The 16,915-nt window shown below is 44.3% G+C and overlaps 1 protein-coding gene across 11 annotated transcripts in view; it reads left to right on the forward strand.

Moving 5' to 3' along the window:
- ATXN7L1 (ataxin 7 like 1) overlaps positions 1 to 16,915 on the forward strand; it is a 268,063-nt gene that overhangs the window by 102,364 nt on the left and 148,784 nt on the right. The window contains exon 4 of one of the 11 annotated variants that reach the window (XM_032276335.1): positions 12,129 to 16,269. The exons of the other annotated variants lie outside the window; for them this stretch is intronic. Within the exon in view, the coding sequence (XP_032132226.1) occupies positions 12,129 to 12,214 (86 nt within the window). The 3' untranslated portion in view covers positions 12,215 to 16,269. Of the gene's footprint in view, positions 1 to 12,128; positions 16,270 to 16,915 lie in introns of those variants that run through there. 11 annotated transcript variants of the gene reach the window in all.

Raw genomic sequence — 16,915 nt, forward strand, 5'->3', positions numbered from 1 at the left:
CCAGAGGAAGAGGGTATACCCCAGAACTGCCCCTCTCTGTGGCTTGTAATGTTTGTGAGACAAGAAACCACTGGGCTTTTTCACCTGCTGGTGCCCCGTATGCAGGCTGAAGAACTTACGGTCTTCTCATTTATCTTTTTTTTACCACTTCTCTCCCACCCTTACCTGTCTACAGAACTTGTTGACTTGCCATCAATGTGATTTGATCAATGTTACCACGATCCTGCATTCCATCCTTTTTAAGTTGTTAGGGCGTTTCTTTTTCATGTTTGTTTCATTATTCATTTGACACTGGAGTTGCATTGGGCCGGTAGCACATCCTGGGGAGGAACCATCCATCTGGTTTTGGTTTTGATTGGGGGGATTTTTTAGGAGAAGTGCTCATTTTTCCTGAGATACCTGGGCCTGTGTCTTCCCCTTGTGTCTCCTGTTTAGCCTTCCTTTCTCAGAAGTGAAAGAGCAGACAGAAGGTCCCCTACAAACAGTTAACTATGGTATTTTCTCGATTCCAGGATGCCATTAATTGTAAGGTGCCACATCCATTAAATAGCACCCTTGCCCAGGAGCCAGCAGCATGTCAAGGGCAGTCTTTTCATCCACCCAGCATTGGGGAGCGGAAAGAGATGGGGTATAGCATGGTAGTGCATAGCATGCGCCGGGGAATGTACTAAGAGCCGCTTCTAGCGCCATGTGACTAGGTCATAATTAACCCACACATGTCCCCTCTTTTCTTCTGGGAGTCAAGTACTTCATTTTCCCTTTGGCTTAGAATTTAGTTCAAAATAAAAAATAATGAAGCTACAATGGTCTGGGAGTTTCCTGCTTCTTGTGATACCCCTGATAATTGTCATGTAAATTAACTAGTCCCATAGCAACTAGGCCACACATAGGAAGAAAAAAAACCACACCACTGCCAGATGGTAATCTAGGAGTGTGAGTTTAGTTTTCAAACGTAAAGGGTCAAGAGGGAGTGGCCTTACTATTTTTTATTTTTGATTTCTTGTTTAATTTATGGTGGTCATAGAACGTTAGTTATAGGTTATCCACTTCATAATTCATGATCACTTCCTTTGTGACTAGCTAGCATATGTGGTCCACTTTTATAAATGTCTCACATGTGGTTGAAAAATGTACGTAATCTCTCTTGTGTGCAGTGTTCCATATATTTATTGTATATTTTGTAATTTAGGTCCTGTATGATTAGAAAATTTGTTTAATCTCTCTTTTGTGTGCAGGGTTCCGTATATTGTTTATTTTGTTTAAGTCTTGTTTATTCTTGCCATTTTTTTGTCTGCTTGCTCTGTAATTTCTGAGAAGAGAGTTTTAAGTCTCCTGTGATACTTGGAAGTGTGCCAGTCTCTCCTGTAACTCTTAACAGTTTTTGCTTTACAATTTTAAGGCTGTCCTGTTAGGTACATGTATGTGTAATTGTGATGTCTTTTTAGTAGCGGCGTCTTTGTGCCTATTTAATGTTTTTGCCTTAGGTTCTATTCTATCTGATTAACATTGCTATTCAGTTTTCTTTGGGTCAATATGTATTTGCCTCATTTATTTCTTTCCAGTCTTTTATTTTCAACTTTTCTGTGTCATTTTGTTTTAGGTGTCTCTCTCGTAAGCAGTATATAGCTGGCTTTTTTAAAAGTCCAATCTGATAGTGTCTTTTAATAGGTGAGTTTTATCCATTTACAATTATTGTAATTACTTTACATATTTGGACTTATCTCTAACTTCTAATTTGTATGTGTTTACCTTGCTTCTTTGTTCCCTTTCCTGCCTTCCATGAGATAAGTACAGTTCTCCTTACCCTGTCCCCATTTTTCCCTCTGCTATCTTGGTCACAATAGATTTTATTTCTAAAATCTATGTATTTAATAATTGCCATTTTTTTAACATACGTACAGAACTTCAGTTTTTAAAGACTAAAGTTATCCAACATCTCTATCTTCTCAAATAACACAAAAATCTTTGCATATTCTACCCACTTACAGTCAACTGGTAATTACAATAAAGAATTAAAATCATGGCCAAAAACACTGGCAGTGCTTCTTAGCCTGCTAATTCATAGGGGATTAGAGGCACCCTGATTAGTTTATAAAGCACGAACCTTTTGCTGATTCGCTGCTTTACACCCTGAGGTGCTTCCAAGCACATCTCAAGTTCAGAGTGATACTTCATTCACAGCTCATAATCTGTCTTTCAAGTTCCCAAAGTGTTCTGAAGTAGGATTGGACAAAAGGGAACTCAGAATCCTATGATCCACTACTAGGACCTGTTTTCATAAATCAGATTTGTCATTTGTCATAATTTTCAGTGAGAACATCAGGGAGCTTCTCCTCCCTGCTCAACACCTGCTTCCTTGTCCTTCAGTTCTCAAACTTGACTGTGCATACACATCTTCCAAAATATCTCGTTAAAATGCAGATTCTGATTCAATTCAGCAGGTCTGCATTTTTAACATGATGCTTAGTGATGCTGGTGCTTTTGGTTCACAGACCCCAATTTGAGAAGCACATGCTTGGAAAATAGAATTTAGCTAGGAAATTTGAAGTATCAGCTCTAGGTCAGGGTTCCTTGACACTTACAGAATAGCAGATACTAGAAGAAACTTTCTCTTTGAAGGGGCTGGGGTTCAAGATTATTTTATTTTTATTTATTTTTTTTTTTTTTTTTGAGATGGAGTCTCACTGTGTCACCCAGGCTGGAGTGCAGTGGCACAATCGCAGCTCACTGCAACCTCCGCCTGCTGAGATCAAGCAGTTCTCCTGCCTCAGCCTCCTGAGTAGCTGGGACTACAGGCACATGCCACCGACTAAGTTTTTGTATTTTTCATAGACACGGGGTTTCACCATGTTGGCCAGTCTGGTCTTGAACTCCTGACCTTGTGATCTGCCCACCTCAGCCTCCCAAAGTGCTGGGATTACAGGCATGAGCCACCGCACCTGGTAGGATGATTTTAATTCTGAAGGTCTCCTTAAGACCTGGCAGAGTGAGTGGTCGTTCAGTGCTCTGTGAAGTCCCTCCACCTTGACTCCCAATTCCTCTGCTGTCCCTCTTGAGGTCAGCACAGCACACACTTATAGTCTCAGGCCTGTCACTGTGCTATTTAGATGTGAGTCAATGCCCTGAGGAAAAGTCTGCCTCGGGTTAGGGGCAGGCTTCCTGGTAATTTATGTTTAAGACAAGCTTTTAATAGAGATATACTCCTAAGCAGTAACCAGGAAAAAGAGTCTCTCCTCTTAACGGGTATCCATTTATAGGACTCAGCTGTTGAAGCTCAAGGGTAGCATTAGGCTTAAGCTTAATCTTCTGTATACCGTAATTTACAGCACTGAGTAAAGCATTGTACGTACAACTATTTCAGTCATTTGCCGTGATAAATAGCTATTGCTCTTGGCAGAGCAGAAACGCCATCTATGCTTTCCATTTATGAATATTGAATTGTCTCAGGCAGGCTTTTGCTGTAAGTTTTTAAAGGGGAAATCCCCAACTAATCACATCGCCTCACTGGCCCAAAATGTGATCTCCTTGCTATGTGCACCAGTCAGCTCTTGATCCAGGCAGCAGTTCTGCAGTGCACGTGTTTCTGGTGAAGTCTGCACCAAGCGCTTGTAACAATTCCAAGTGCAAGTGCTGCTAAAGGCTGCAGTTTTACCCCGAATGCCACGAGCTGTTAGGGTGAAGATTCAGCTGGTGGCAGAAAGCCACAGGCAGGGATCAGGAAAATAACTCAGAGGTGATAATCTGATGTGGGAAAAATAGAAGGGGCATGATTCTGTCGGGTTCCTGATTGTAAATAGATGATGTCACCTATTGAAACTAAGGGAGACAAAAAGGTAAACGAAAGTGCCCAGGCTGTAAGTCCCTGGGATCCACCCTTCAGGAACTCAGAGGAACATATGCCTTCTACCAGGCGTCTCTTCAGATACTGTATTCCCTGCTGGCTTGGAGGAAGCAAAGTGGATATTCAAATAGGACATGCAGGTAGAATGACTATCTTGTCTTGGGAAATCCCTCTGGCCTGGGTCAGCTGGTCACCCTACACTCAGGCTTCCAGAAATTTCCCCTCTTCAGCCCCATTCCTTCCCATCACAAATTTGCTGTGCCCGAGGGACTAAAAAACTTAAGCTGGCATTCTTTATCTCACATTTCTGAGCACCCACTATGTGCCAGGCATTGCCTGATGAGAGAGAGTTAAGCACGAACATGAGTAGAGATGGCAAACACACCAAATAGTGTGCCGTCACCTGTTTTTGAATACCGTGAGGTAGACTGACACGGCCACGCTTCCACGGTCACACTCCCAAAAGCCACTCCTCAGCATTCTCTCTGGAAGGTGCTTCCTCTGAAAGCCGTTGAGGGGCTTTCTGTTCTCACTACCACCTTTCGAGCTTGATCACCTGTAGAAATACCTTCCATTTCTACAGCATCTTGCTGTTTCCAGAGCACTCTTGCAGCTTACTCATTTTGATTGTCATAACAACTCAGTAAGGTACACTGGCAGATACTGGTTTCACAGATTTGGAAGCTCAAAGAAATTTAGTGATTTACCTGGGCCATCCAAGTGATAAGGGCAGAGCTGAGACTAGATGTCAGGATTCCTGACTCCCCACGCTGCATCTTCCACGGACAGAGACCCCAGAGGGGGAAAACGTCACAAAGCAGCAAAAAAAAAAAAAAAAAAAAAAAAAAAAAAATTCACCCACTACAGGAGGCAAATTTACTTTTATGAAACGTCCAACATTTACAGTTTCTAATTCTAAATTTACATGCAATGAATACATCCTCTAGCTGTCTCGTATCTTCCGTACACAGGGCCCAAGCTTTCTGCAGTAACTATTTGAAAAGCAGTCATAGGATTTTGACTCTGAAGGAAGATGATTCACCTTCTTGTAGGTTCTGGTCTTCCCTTTCATTTCCTGGCCAGAAGATTCTATCAGAATAAAAGCGATGCTCATTTCAGCAGACTCTGAGAATAAATCCCTTCAGCATTGTGATTAGTTACAATGGGTAATAAGAGAACATGCATGTAAACCTGCTCATGAGAATGGGTTTTGGCTGAAAGCTAAGTATTGATGTCCTTGCCACCAGAGCTTAGAGTCACTTATTAGTATTCTGAGAGCCGGAGTACAGGCACAGATAACTTGACGTTAACTTGATCCTGTTAACGCCTCTCATTCCCAGGCCACAGATAAGATTGTTGGATAGGAAATTGAGAGGAAGCCATCTGGAGAGAGATGCAAATGGCTCGAGTGACCTGGCAACGTGGGACTCCCTTGCAACCTTGCTGTGATCTCCAACCTCCATTTGCCCATCTGTGGAATGGGTATGGTGGTTATACGCCAAGGTTATTATTAGAAATGATACATTTGAAAATGCCTTAGCATGTAACTTGTGCTATAATTATACTTACTGCCACATGGAAAATAGGCATTTTTAGCTGAAACGCGTAATGAGGTTAGTCAGGGAACATCAGTTGGCGGCAGGAAGAGTGTTCCCAGAGACGAGAGGTATGAGGAGAAGGAGGCCAGGTGCTCACAAAGGAGAACAGAGAGACCATCTATGAAGCTGTCTTGGGCATCACGATGGAATGCTCAGAACAAACGAGCACAAAATAAACATTTGGATGTCTGGCCTGAATTTAGAAACAAATAAGGGGCTTGGCGATAAGCCTCTGTCTTTTCACGCTACAGCTCTGCCCTCCAGCCCTGGGTACCAGCCGCACTCCAGCAGGCTGGACAAGGAGGAAGGCCTGAGTGAGCCAGTGCCCACGGGGGCTGCAGCCATTGGGTTTCAAGGAGCCTTCTGTCAGGCAGCAGAGGGGTTCTGAAAGAGCCAGACCCCGGAGCCGAGCCATCTGGGCTTGACCTTTGGCTCTGCTATTCACTCGCTGCATGACCTTCAGCCAATCCTCTTCTCTCTCTGCCTTGATTTCATCATCCTCAAAATGGGGGTAATAATAGTACCTGTCTCAGAGGTTGTCAGGAGGGTACAATAAGTAAATAGGACAGCAACATGTAGGAGAACACCAGGCATCTATATACTTAAACACAGCAAGGCACTTCTCTGGCCTTGTGAATTTCAGCACGTGGCAAAGAAGAAACACAAGCTGGACTGGCTGAGGAAAGCTCACCTCCAGAGGACTGGGTGGGTTGACCATGAATTACATAGTCAATTCTCAGAGAGGACGCGTGGCGGGAGATAAGCAGCAAGGCTTATAGCTGGATGGATACATGACCTTGGCTGGACCACTGGCTGGCAAGTATAGGGACCTATGGAGGGCTAGGCTTTGCTCAGGTGGATCCTCTTGAAACTCCCAGTGGGCCTCCCTCCTACCCCCACTGAAGTTGAAATCTTGGGGCTTCTGTGTCCCCAAAAGCAGATTGCAGTGGCCAACATCCTAGAAATTTTTGTCCACTTATCTCACTTATGTCAGTCTTTCCTAGGGTCATTTACTGATACTATACTTTCTCTACTCTGGAGTCATTCCGCTGCAGAATCATTCCTCTGTTATCTGTCTGCCGTAACACGGGAAAAATCCTTGTCATCTGGAACTCTTGCTTCTTGCCCGCCATCCTGTCTCACTGCAGTGTGTGGGCAGATCAACTCTCTGCTGCACACATCTTCAGAAGGACTGGATTTCAGGCTTCCAGAGCAAGTGTCTGAATCCACTGGTGAAAGGAGACAGCAGTCATCTGCTGGTTGGTGTTTGCCAAAATGTGGCCTTAGAATGGGATGAAGTGATTGCTCCTGGCACGGAACCTGGTTCCCCCTGGGCATACACCCAACCCGAACAGCTCCTTTAAAACCAGAAGGAATTTGTCATCTTTTGATTCTCTTCCAGCACTGTCCCTGTCACAGGTAGATAAATGAGGCGGCATATGGGTGTCCACACGCAGGATCGTCTAATCCCAGCAGCTTCCCATGGAGCCATCACTTCACAAGGGTGGAGAGCTCAGTGGGGTGGTCCCTGACTTCAGGATTGTAACCAGAAGCATATTTTTTTCATCGCATGTCTCATTTATATGCATGAAATGCTTTCTCAGAATCTCTGAGCTTCTATGTCATTGATAGGTGCATTTCTCATTTCAAAATCCTGAAGTGAATCATACATTTGTGAGCTCAGCATCTCATGTCTGTACTTCCACAGAATGCTACTAATCAAATCAATATCTCAGCACAAGCCAACAAGCTGAGTTAAAAACAGAAAACAAGTCCAAAAAGACTTGATTACAGAAAGTCAGTGGGAAAGGTGCATACATTTCAAGTTCCCCTCGAGTTGCATGCACCTATATGTGGCTTGAGAGATATCTGCAGGGTTTTCTACACAGCCCATGTGGACTTTAGATTTGTTGCTTACATATAACTAAAATCACCAGGTTATTCCCAAGGATGCAATAGGCAGAAGAGGCCTCCTGATCTAGTTGCCAAAATATGGTTGACCTGTGACTTCTTTGTAAATGAAGGATAAGCCTTCATTTACATTTAATTCGTGTGGCGAATTAGCTCAGCTCACTAGGCCAAACCTTCTGTCTATGCCAAAGGGTTGAGTGTGTTTCTGATCTGGCCAGACTGCTTTGATTTCTTCTGTGGGCATAGGTCACATTCTTCATCCCCACAGCTGCCAGATTAACTAGGCATCCTTGGTCAGATGGGCCTGGGCTTGGCTGGATCAGTTCAAGTTCATCCCAAACACAGGAAAGTCATCTGCCCTGATAGTATTACAGTGAGTCCATGAGCATCTTTGAGACACCCTTAGAAAGAATTTGGAGCATCTTCTCCAGGCAGGAACTGTTGAGCATGGACCAGATTCTTAAACAGGCTACTAATGCTGGTGACCATAAGAAGTGTATAGCTGGCTCTTCATTATCTATGGTATTGAAGGATAAATATAGCATGAACTTTAAAATTTCAAAATAAATCCCACAGTTTAAACTTTAGCCAGGGATTTCATACTAGAAACCTTTTAGGGGAGAGTAGTATTTCCTTTTATGTTTTCCCAATTAATCAGTAGTTTTAATGAGCAGCAAAATGACCCAAGGGGGATGAGAGACAGCACAGGAGGATAATCTGCCTGGGGTTCAGAGATGAGTCTGGGTTCCTGTTTCTGCTTCTTTGAGACTCTGTTCATCTACAGACTGTATATGTTTGCTACATCTACTTTGTAGGATCAGCATCTACTTTGTAGGATTAGGGAGGGATCAAATGAGTTAATGAATACAAGAGATATCCCAAGCCCAGAACACAACACATATGAGCTATTATGACTGATTAGGCTTCTTTTTTTTTTGAGACGGAGTCTCACTCTGGCCTAGGCTAGAGTGCAGTGCTGCCATCTCGGCTCAGTGCAACCTCCGCCTTGTGGGTTCAAGCAATTCTTGTTTCTCAGCCTCCTGAGTAGCTGGGATTACAGATGTGCACCACCACGCCCAACTAATTTTTGTATTTTTAGTAGAGAAGGGTTTTCACCATGGTGGCCAGGCTGGCCTCAAACTCCTGACCTTAAGTGATCCACCTGCCTCAGCCTCCCTAAGTGCTGGGATTACAGGTGTGAGCTACCATGCCCAGCCTAGACACATTTTAAGAGAAGGTGGCAAGAACTCCTACTTCAAGGAAGATGGTAACACTGAATAGTTTGTTCATTAAGACAGACACATACCTAAGTGAATCTTTGAAATAATGCTGCATTTCATTCATGGTGGAATCTCATAATTTTTTTTTTAAGCCTAAAAGCCTGAGCCAGCTGTACATGATATATTAAACCCACACATTTACTTACTTTAGAAAGGTTACTATTTTGAGAGTATGATCATTCCTGGAAAATAAAAAAAATTGATGTGCCTCTTGTCCATTGAAAAGTTAACATATAAAGAATAATTCCATTCCTTGGATTATATCTTCAGATTCCTACATTCTTTTCAAGCTTTGTAATAAAGCAGGGGAAAGGAGTATTGTGAACATCTTGAAGAAGACATTCCCTATCATTCCTCCACCTTGCTCCAGAGTTCACCATGTCTGACAAATAGTGGATATTTGATCAATATCTTGTGAATGAATGAATGATTTCAATGTTTAATCCTTTAAGTTGGTGATACGCAATGTGTAGTCATGTGTCAGAACCCCGTGGAAGGCTTGTTAAAATCAATTGCAGCTCCCCACCCTGAGTTTCTGATTCAGTCAGTCTGGTTTGGGGCCCCAGAATGTGCATTTCTAGCAGGTCCCCAGATGATGCTGATGCTGTTGGCCCTGGGACCATACTTGGAGAACCCACTACCTTGGAGTCTACTCCACTGCTTAGGTCCATTTTTTTAATCCTTTGCCAAGTCTTCTAGGAAATTGACCTCTACCTCTGTCTGACTTTGCCCCATTGAACTGACATGAATTTCATAAAAATTACCAGGATTTGACCAGATGGAAAAGCTACCTGGATTTTTGTTTGTTTTTAGTTAAAAACTATGGCCAGGTGCAGTGGCTCATGCCTGTAAACCCAGCACTTTGGGAAGCCAAGGTGGGTGGATCACCTGAGGTCAGGAGTTCAAGACCAGCCTGGCCGACATGATGGAACCCCATCTCTACTAAAAATATAAAAATTAGCTGGGTTGATGGTGGGCGCCTGTAATCGCAGCTCCTTGGGAGACTGGGGAGGAGAATCACTTGAACCTGGGAGGTGGAAGTTGCAGTAATCCCAGAATGTGCCATTGCATTCCAGCCTGGGTGACAGAGTGAGACTCCATCTCAAACAAACAAAAAGAAAGCTACATTTTGCCCCTTGTATAATTATAAAAGAAATGACTATCAGATTGCCACCTCCTGCATAATGGTGTCTATGCTGGCAGGTCACAGCTGATTGGGGTGAAATACAGTGGCCCACCTTACAGCATTTAAGCCAGATTGCATTTTCATCCAGTTTTGGAATTCCCACCTAGTGTCACATGTACTTAACTCCAAAGCTGAAATGAGACATGACCTTTTGCAGAAATTGCAGATAGCAAAAAGGGCACAGGAGATGAGCATATGATACAAAGGGGAACACGATGTTTACAAAGTCTTCTCATGCTGGCTGTGGGCCTGGCTGAAGTCATTATGTCCTCAGGTTTACAAACAAGAGGCAGCATGGCCAGAGGAAGGCTGCCCCCTGCAAAAAGTCATTCTCCTAATGCCAGATGTCACTCTGGATGGCAGGCAAGAGTGGAATTATAAACCCAGGTGTAAGGGAGCTCCTCCCTCCTCTATAACCCCTTCTCAGGAAAGAGTCCTTGAGACTATGAGGACTGAGTGGACACAGAGGGACGGGTCAGTGGAGGGTACAACAGGGATACTGGACATCCTCAACAGAGAGAAGAGATGAAAAAGGAACCTAAGAAGGGAATTGAAGGGAAGAAGAAAAGTGCCTTACCCTAAAGTAGGAAGAGTGTGTTAGTAACCTATTGCTGCATAACAAATGACTCCAACGTTTTAGCAGCTTAGAACAACAAATCTGTGTTGTCTTGCACAGGGCCAGGGATCTGGGAGCGGCTCAGCTGTGTGGTTCTGCTCAGAGTCTCTTATAAGGCTGCGGTCAAGTCTTCATCTAAAGGCTTAACTGGAGTTGGAGGGCCCACTTCTAAGATGACTCCCTCACATGGCTGTTGGCTGGAGGCTTCAGTCCCTGGCACTCAGTACCTTAGGCCTGTCCACAGCCCTGTTCACAGCATAGCAGTTGACTTCCTTGAGAGCCAACAACCCAAGAGAGGGAGGGGGAAATTCAAAATGCCTTTTATGGCCTAGTCTCAGAAGGGACACGCTGTCACATCCACTTTATTCTGTTATTAGAAATGAGTCTCTAAGTCCAGCCCACACACTGCAGGAAGGGAATTGGGCTCCACCTTTGGAAGGGAAGAGTGTCACCAGAGTGAGACTCTTGATAGGCTCAGAAAGCACCAGAATAATTGATAGGGCCTTTGGAGTAAAGATGAGGAGGGCTGCAGCCATTGGGGCCATAGGGGTGCAGCCTGATTCAGCTGAAGAAAGATGGTTGGGTAGAGGAAGGGGCATTGGAAATTCTCCATGGGCTTGCAGCCTACCATCCTATAGGGGGTGTGCAGGCCCCTTCTCTCCTTCAAGCTAAGGGGTGACTTTGCTTACAAAAGCAAAGCCACCTATGAGCCCCAAGACTCAGTTTGGTTCCAGAGAAGAGAAAGGCAGGGCTGGAGGCTCAGACCCAAGCCTCTGCTGGAAAAAGAACAGTACACAGCACTATGCATCTCCTTCTCGGTTGTCCACCCTGCCAGGTGCCCGGTAGGGAAAGAACAGGGAATGAAGGCAGAAGGGATGTCAAGGAATAAAGAGAAGCTTCTGGGCTGTGATTCTCAGGAAAGGCATTGGGAGGGGGTGTTAAGCAGGAGGTGGAGAAACCCCACTATTTTGTTTTTATTAAAATCCTGCTTAGGATGATAACTCAGTCCTGCCAGTAATGACAACAGTCAGCCCTGATACAGCTCCTAGGTTGCTCGGAGTTCCTCCCATGGGTGGATGTTTGTTTTGGCCACCTTGGCTCCATAAATGGATTCCATGTAGCAGTCTTCTTTTGAGAATGCAGAGCCATTGGGGTCATATTGTACTGTGTCTGTTCTTATCTCCCCTATCATCCCCAGGGAATAAGCTAATCAAACTTACTGATGATTTTACACCGAGAAGGAGATAGCTAATAACTTGGATGACAAGTATTAGAATACAATGTGATGTGGATAAATTGGGTCCATGTATTAAGAGCTATAAAATGAGATTCTATCAAGGCATGAATAATGGTGGCCATGAAAAGGATTAATCAAATACCCCTTTTAAAAGGTATAGAAATTCTGGTCAGACAGCCCTTGTTTAATTGCACTCCTGCCCCCACCCCACCCCCACTCCATTCCCCCTGAAACTGCTTTCTACTAGGAGAAATATGGAAAAAAGTTTAGAGAAAGTAATGGAAAAATTGGGACATACATTTTGATAGAACAAGATCATGAAGACACATTTAGGCAACCAGTGTTTAATTTAGGGGGAAAAATGGCAATTGGCATGAGTAATCATTTACAAATATAATTTCCAAAGGAGCCGTGTTGATACAATTCAGCAAATGCCAACAAAGCATTTACTTTCCAAAGGGAGAAAGCAAGACAACAAGAGAAATGGAGGCATCTCCAGGAGTGGACCCGAGAGCAGCCAGGCCATAGAGAAGCATCAGGTGTGAGAATGGGAAACGCAGAAGAGATGTACTTCTGAAAGATCTCAGAGGACTGGCATTGTCTGGAGAAGGCTTCCTGGAAGAGGAGACTCCAGCAGAGCCCTGAAGTGTGGACAAGCTTCCATTCACTGCAAATTCGTGAGCACACTCTGGTGTCAGGATCTAGTAAGAAAATGGGCTTGAGCAGAACAGGGGGTACCTGTGGGGTTCTTCTCTTCATTTTCATCACCACAATGCTGGTCTGAGCTACCAGTTCCCACCTGGACAACTGCAAAAGCCTTCCAGCTGTTCCTGCTTCCACTCTTGCTCCTCCACAATCCATCCTGCACGCAGAAGTCAGAACCAAAATCAGAGTTCATGATGTCATTCTCTTGACTTGTGGCTTCCCATTGCTCTTAAGCTAAAAGTAAAAATCATTATCATGGCTAGCAAGTCTTGTGTGGTCTGGGCCACATCCTGTGCCAGGCTGCCTTTCATTGCCTGTGTTCCAGTCAAGCTGGCCTTCGAAATTTCAGCACATTGAGTCTTTCTGCCACAGGGCCCTTGCACATACATGCTTTTCCATCTGTACATGTGATTTTCCTTCATCCTCTCTTTACAAAGCTAACTCCAACTCTTCCCTCAGACTGCATCTTAATGATGACTTCCTTCTGGAAGACTCCCCTCATTTTCACAACTGGATTTGCTCTCCCTCATATGCTGAAAACAAGTATTTCTTGTGTGAACATGTATGTTTTACATCTGCCTTCCCAGCTCAACCACAAGCTCTGAGGGTGGAGACTCGGTCTTTGCGTCCCTTGAAGCCTAGCATAGTCTCAGTATATACGTGATAGCTGGAGCATGACATTTCATTAGGGACAGTGAGGCTAGTTGAGAAATTATACCTGACCAGTACATAGGAGAGTACCATTATGAATTCCTAATGGGATGAAAACCTGAATTCATGTCTAGACTCTGCCACCTGCTGGCTGTGCTGTTTCAAATAAATCACAGATCCTCTCAGAGCCTGTTTCTCTGTATATAAAATGGGGATCCTAACAGCCCCCTCATATGGTTGCAGCGTGAATTTAATGAAATAATATATAGAAAAGCATTTTTTAACTGTAAAACCAGACATAAATATCCTTTGTCATTTTTCCCAGTGCATGGCACACTGGGTCATTAAACATCTATTGGATGGATGGACAGACAGACAGACAGACGGACAGACGGATGGATGGATGGATGGATGGATGGACAATGGATGGACAGACAGGTTAACAGTTAGGGGGCCAGCATGAGTGAAGAGGAGAACACAAGAGGAGAACTTGGTGTATGGAAAGCATGATGGGAGCCAAAAAAGGAGAGACTTCCCAGAAGTAGGAGGAGGCTTGTTGATTCACCCACAATATCACATGCAGTACAGCAGGCAGGGAATGAGGGGGAGAGTCATTTAACCTGGGTGGAAGGAAATCACTGGTGACCTCAGGCTGATTCCGTCTCCGCCTTTTCATGTTGTCTGGGCTTTCAATGACATGCCTTAATTGTAACTTAATCACTTTACTGATTTCTGTCTTTGGAGGGGGGGAATCAAATTGATTTGCACATACGGCAAAATTGGTGAGATTACTCCAGCTGCTGCCAGCAGGTGCTGACAAGTGAAGAACTGAACGTCAGAGGATAAGAAAATACACTAAACATTTCTTTTAATAAGGCCTAGAAACCTTAGTTATTTAATAAATTGCCATGGGTAATTGGTTTCAGTTTCAAGGGTTGTTTCATCTTTAACTCCCTGTGTTCCAGAAGGAATCGTGCTGATTGTGTAGACAGGGCCTTGTGGTTTGAGACCCACCTGAGCTATCACTCATTTCTCTGTCTCTCTGATCACACCCCACTTCCTACCACCACTCCCAGCATCCACCTGGGATAGGTCACTCTGACACACACACGCATACACACACACACACACACACACACACACACACTATTCACGCTGCTAGTCTTTTTATTGGTTCCTCCTCCAGCGAGGATGTTTAGGCCTCACCTCCCTGCTGGGCCCTGATCCAGCTGGTCTGTTTGTGTGTGAACCTTGGGAGTGAGTGGCCCAAGCTGGACCTAAGCCCAGCATTTATCATCTCAGCGCTGACTCCCATGGAAGGAAGAAGACATGATGAATAAATGAAACCCCATGGCTGTTTTAACATTCATCATCCCAGTCCTCCGAACCCGACTGATAAAAATGGGTACCTGGATTTTAAAAAAAAAAAGAATAAGCTAGAAAAAAGGGCCACTAAAGGGCCTTAATATTTTTTCTATAATTTAGTACATTTATTATATATTTAATATTTTCTGTGTAGTAGTTGATGATGTGGAACATGGGCTTATGGGGAAAGGAGGCAACATGCAAGAAAACTTTAAAATGGTTCAAAGAAAGGACTTGAAGCCTCACCGCCCCCGGTCACCCCATGTCCCCCTTCAGCAGAGATGGCTCAAGATATAAAGACAGACTTGTGCCTGTCTCCGTTCTCTCCCCTGTACCTCCCAAATCCAGGGCTTTACTTACTGCCCTGTGTTGAGATGTTCAGTGTCATCTGCAGCGTGGTTTCCTGTGAACTGATACACACAGTTTGCTAAAAAGGAAGGCTAAGGCCCTGGTCTGCATATAAATGGCACTGTGCTGGGAAGAACCACCACATTCTACCCTGGGCAGTATAGGGTGGTGCAGAGTAAAGAGCTCACACACCCACCCACCTGCGTTCTGTGGTAGACCCCACGAGAAAGCTGGGTGGTTGGCAGGGAGGCCTAGGCCCAGGCGGGGAAAGGCCCCCTCCCAGAGTTAAATGGCAGGGGGCCACAGAGGCGGGACCTGTCACCACTGATGTGTCCTCCAAAGGAGCAAACCCCAAAGCTCTTGGGTTCTTCCAGTGTCCAGAAACGTGAGGATAAAATCCCTGCTTCACATAGAAGAATGTGATGGTTCAGAGCTGGGCTGGGAGCGAGGTTCACTGCTTAGCCAGCCTTATCTAGCTCCTGCTCCATCTCAGTGTAAATCTTCTCATGTGTGGAAAATGGGTATAATCATGCTTCTCAGAGAGGTGGTATGAGGATTAAACACTGTTACGCACCTAACATGCTTACACTGAGCCCAGCCCAGCAGGAGAAGTGAGCTGATGGGAGCATGGAAGCCCAGATAGGTTTATCCACCCTCGGGAAATTCTGCTTTCCCTTCACCTATCACTACTGGGAGCCAGCCCAGCCTGCCCGCCAGGAATTTCATTTCACCATAGCTCTTAGAGGCAGAGGTGGGAAACCTCAAGAAGAGAGCAGTCCATGAGCAGTTTTGGAGTCAAGACTCGGAAGAGGGACGGGGATGGGAAAAAGGCTTAGGGAAGAGCTACAGAATTCCTAGTGATCCAGAGAGAGGGCCTGGATGAAGAGCACTAGCCTGCCAGGAAGGCATTAGTTCGCCTCGAAACAGCAGCCATGTCCCAGGCAGGGTGAATTCCAAGGAGAATCAAATCTTTCAAAAAGGGCCAGCCATGATAGCTCACGCCTATAATCCCAGTACTTTTGGAGGCCGAGGTAGGAGGATCCTTTGATCCCAAGAGTTTGAGACCTGCCTGAGCAATATAGTGAGAGCCTATCTCTACAAAAAATGTAAAAATTAGCTAGGCAGGGTTATGCATACCTGTAGCCCAAGCTACTTATGGGGCTGAGGTGGGATGATCACTCCTTGAGCCCAGGAGATGGAGGCTGTAGTGAGCTGTGATCACACCACTGCACTCCAGTCTGAGTGACAGAGTGAGGCCTGTCTCAAAAAAAAAAAACCAAAAAATCAAAAAAAAATAAACCAGAAAGGTAGACTAGGTTGATAACTGACAAAAAAGCTTTTGAATGTCTGCCTTTTTGGTGAAAAAGAATTCAAATTAATTTGGCTTTGAGAATTTTAATTGCACACATCGTAATAATTGCATATACCCCAGAGCATTGTAAAATCAGACTTGGAAATCTCTTACCATCCACACTGTAAAAGCAAGAACCTAATCTTGCAAGCAGAGTTTTAAAACACCTGAGCCCAAGGAGGAAATCAGTCTGCCTGTGAAATCTGGCTCCGTCCTTCTCATGGTTATCTTTTCCCTCCCTATCCCTTTTGGTCCCTACCTTCTCTCTAGCGAATGCGAGCAGAGAGGAGGCCTCACAAATCTGATTTTCTTTTTTTATTCAAAAATACAATCCCTAGGAAAATCAAGGAAAGAAATAAGAATAGAGAACCAGCATGTGCTCGTTTAGGCCTTCTGCCTAATTTCTTTTATTCCCCTCTGATGTCTTTTTGGCTCCTTTTATGACCATACGACTAATGCCGATGGTTTTGAAGGTAGTGCCGGCAGCCTATTGGGTTCGAAGGGAGGCTTGACTTCTGAGTCCTTTATCATAGCCATTTATTTTCTGGGAGCTCTTTTTCCCTCTGTAAATCAAAACAGGTATTTAATTCAGACATATTTAACTTTAAGTGTTTAAAAAAAACTCCCATCTACTAGTCTGACACTACTCATTTATTTTGTCCGTCATGTAGGTGCTATAGCTCTGAAGCATGTAATTTAGGGTTCTGGGCTTACTGCGAGTACCTGGAAGTCATCACCGTTAAGTGAATGAGTTCTTTATTAAGCCAATATTTGATCAAGCCTTGAAAATACTAATACTTATGTACATGGGACTGCCTGCTGAGAT

This window comes from Sapajus apella, unplaced genomic scaffold (assembly GCF_009761245.1).
Source record: "Sapajus apella isolate SASKATOON/1434 unplaced genomic scaffold, GSC_monkey_1.0 scaffold7, whole genome shotgun sequence".
NCBI classification, from domain to species: domain Eukaryota; kingdom Metazoa; phylum Chordata; class Mammalia; order Primates; family Cebidae; genus Sapajus; species Sapajus apella.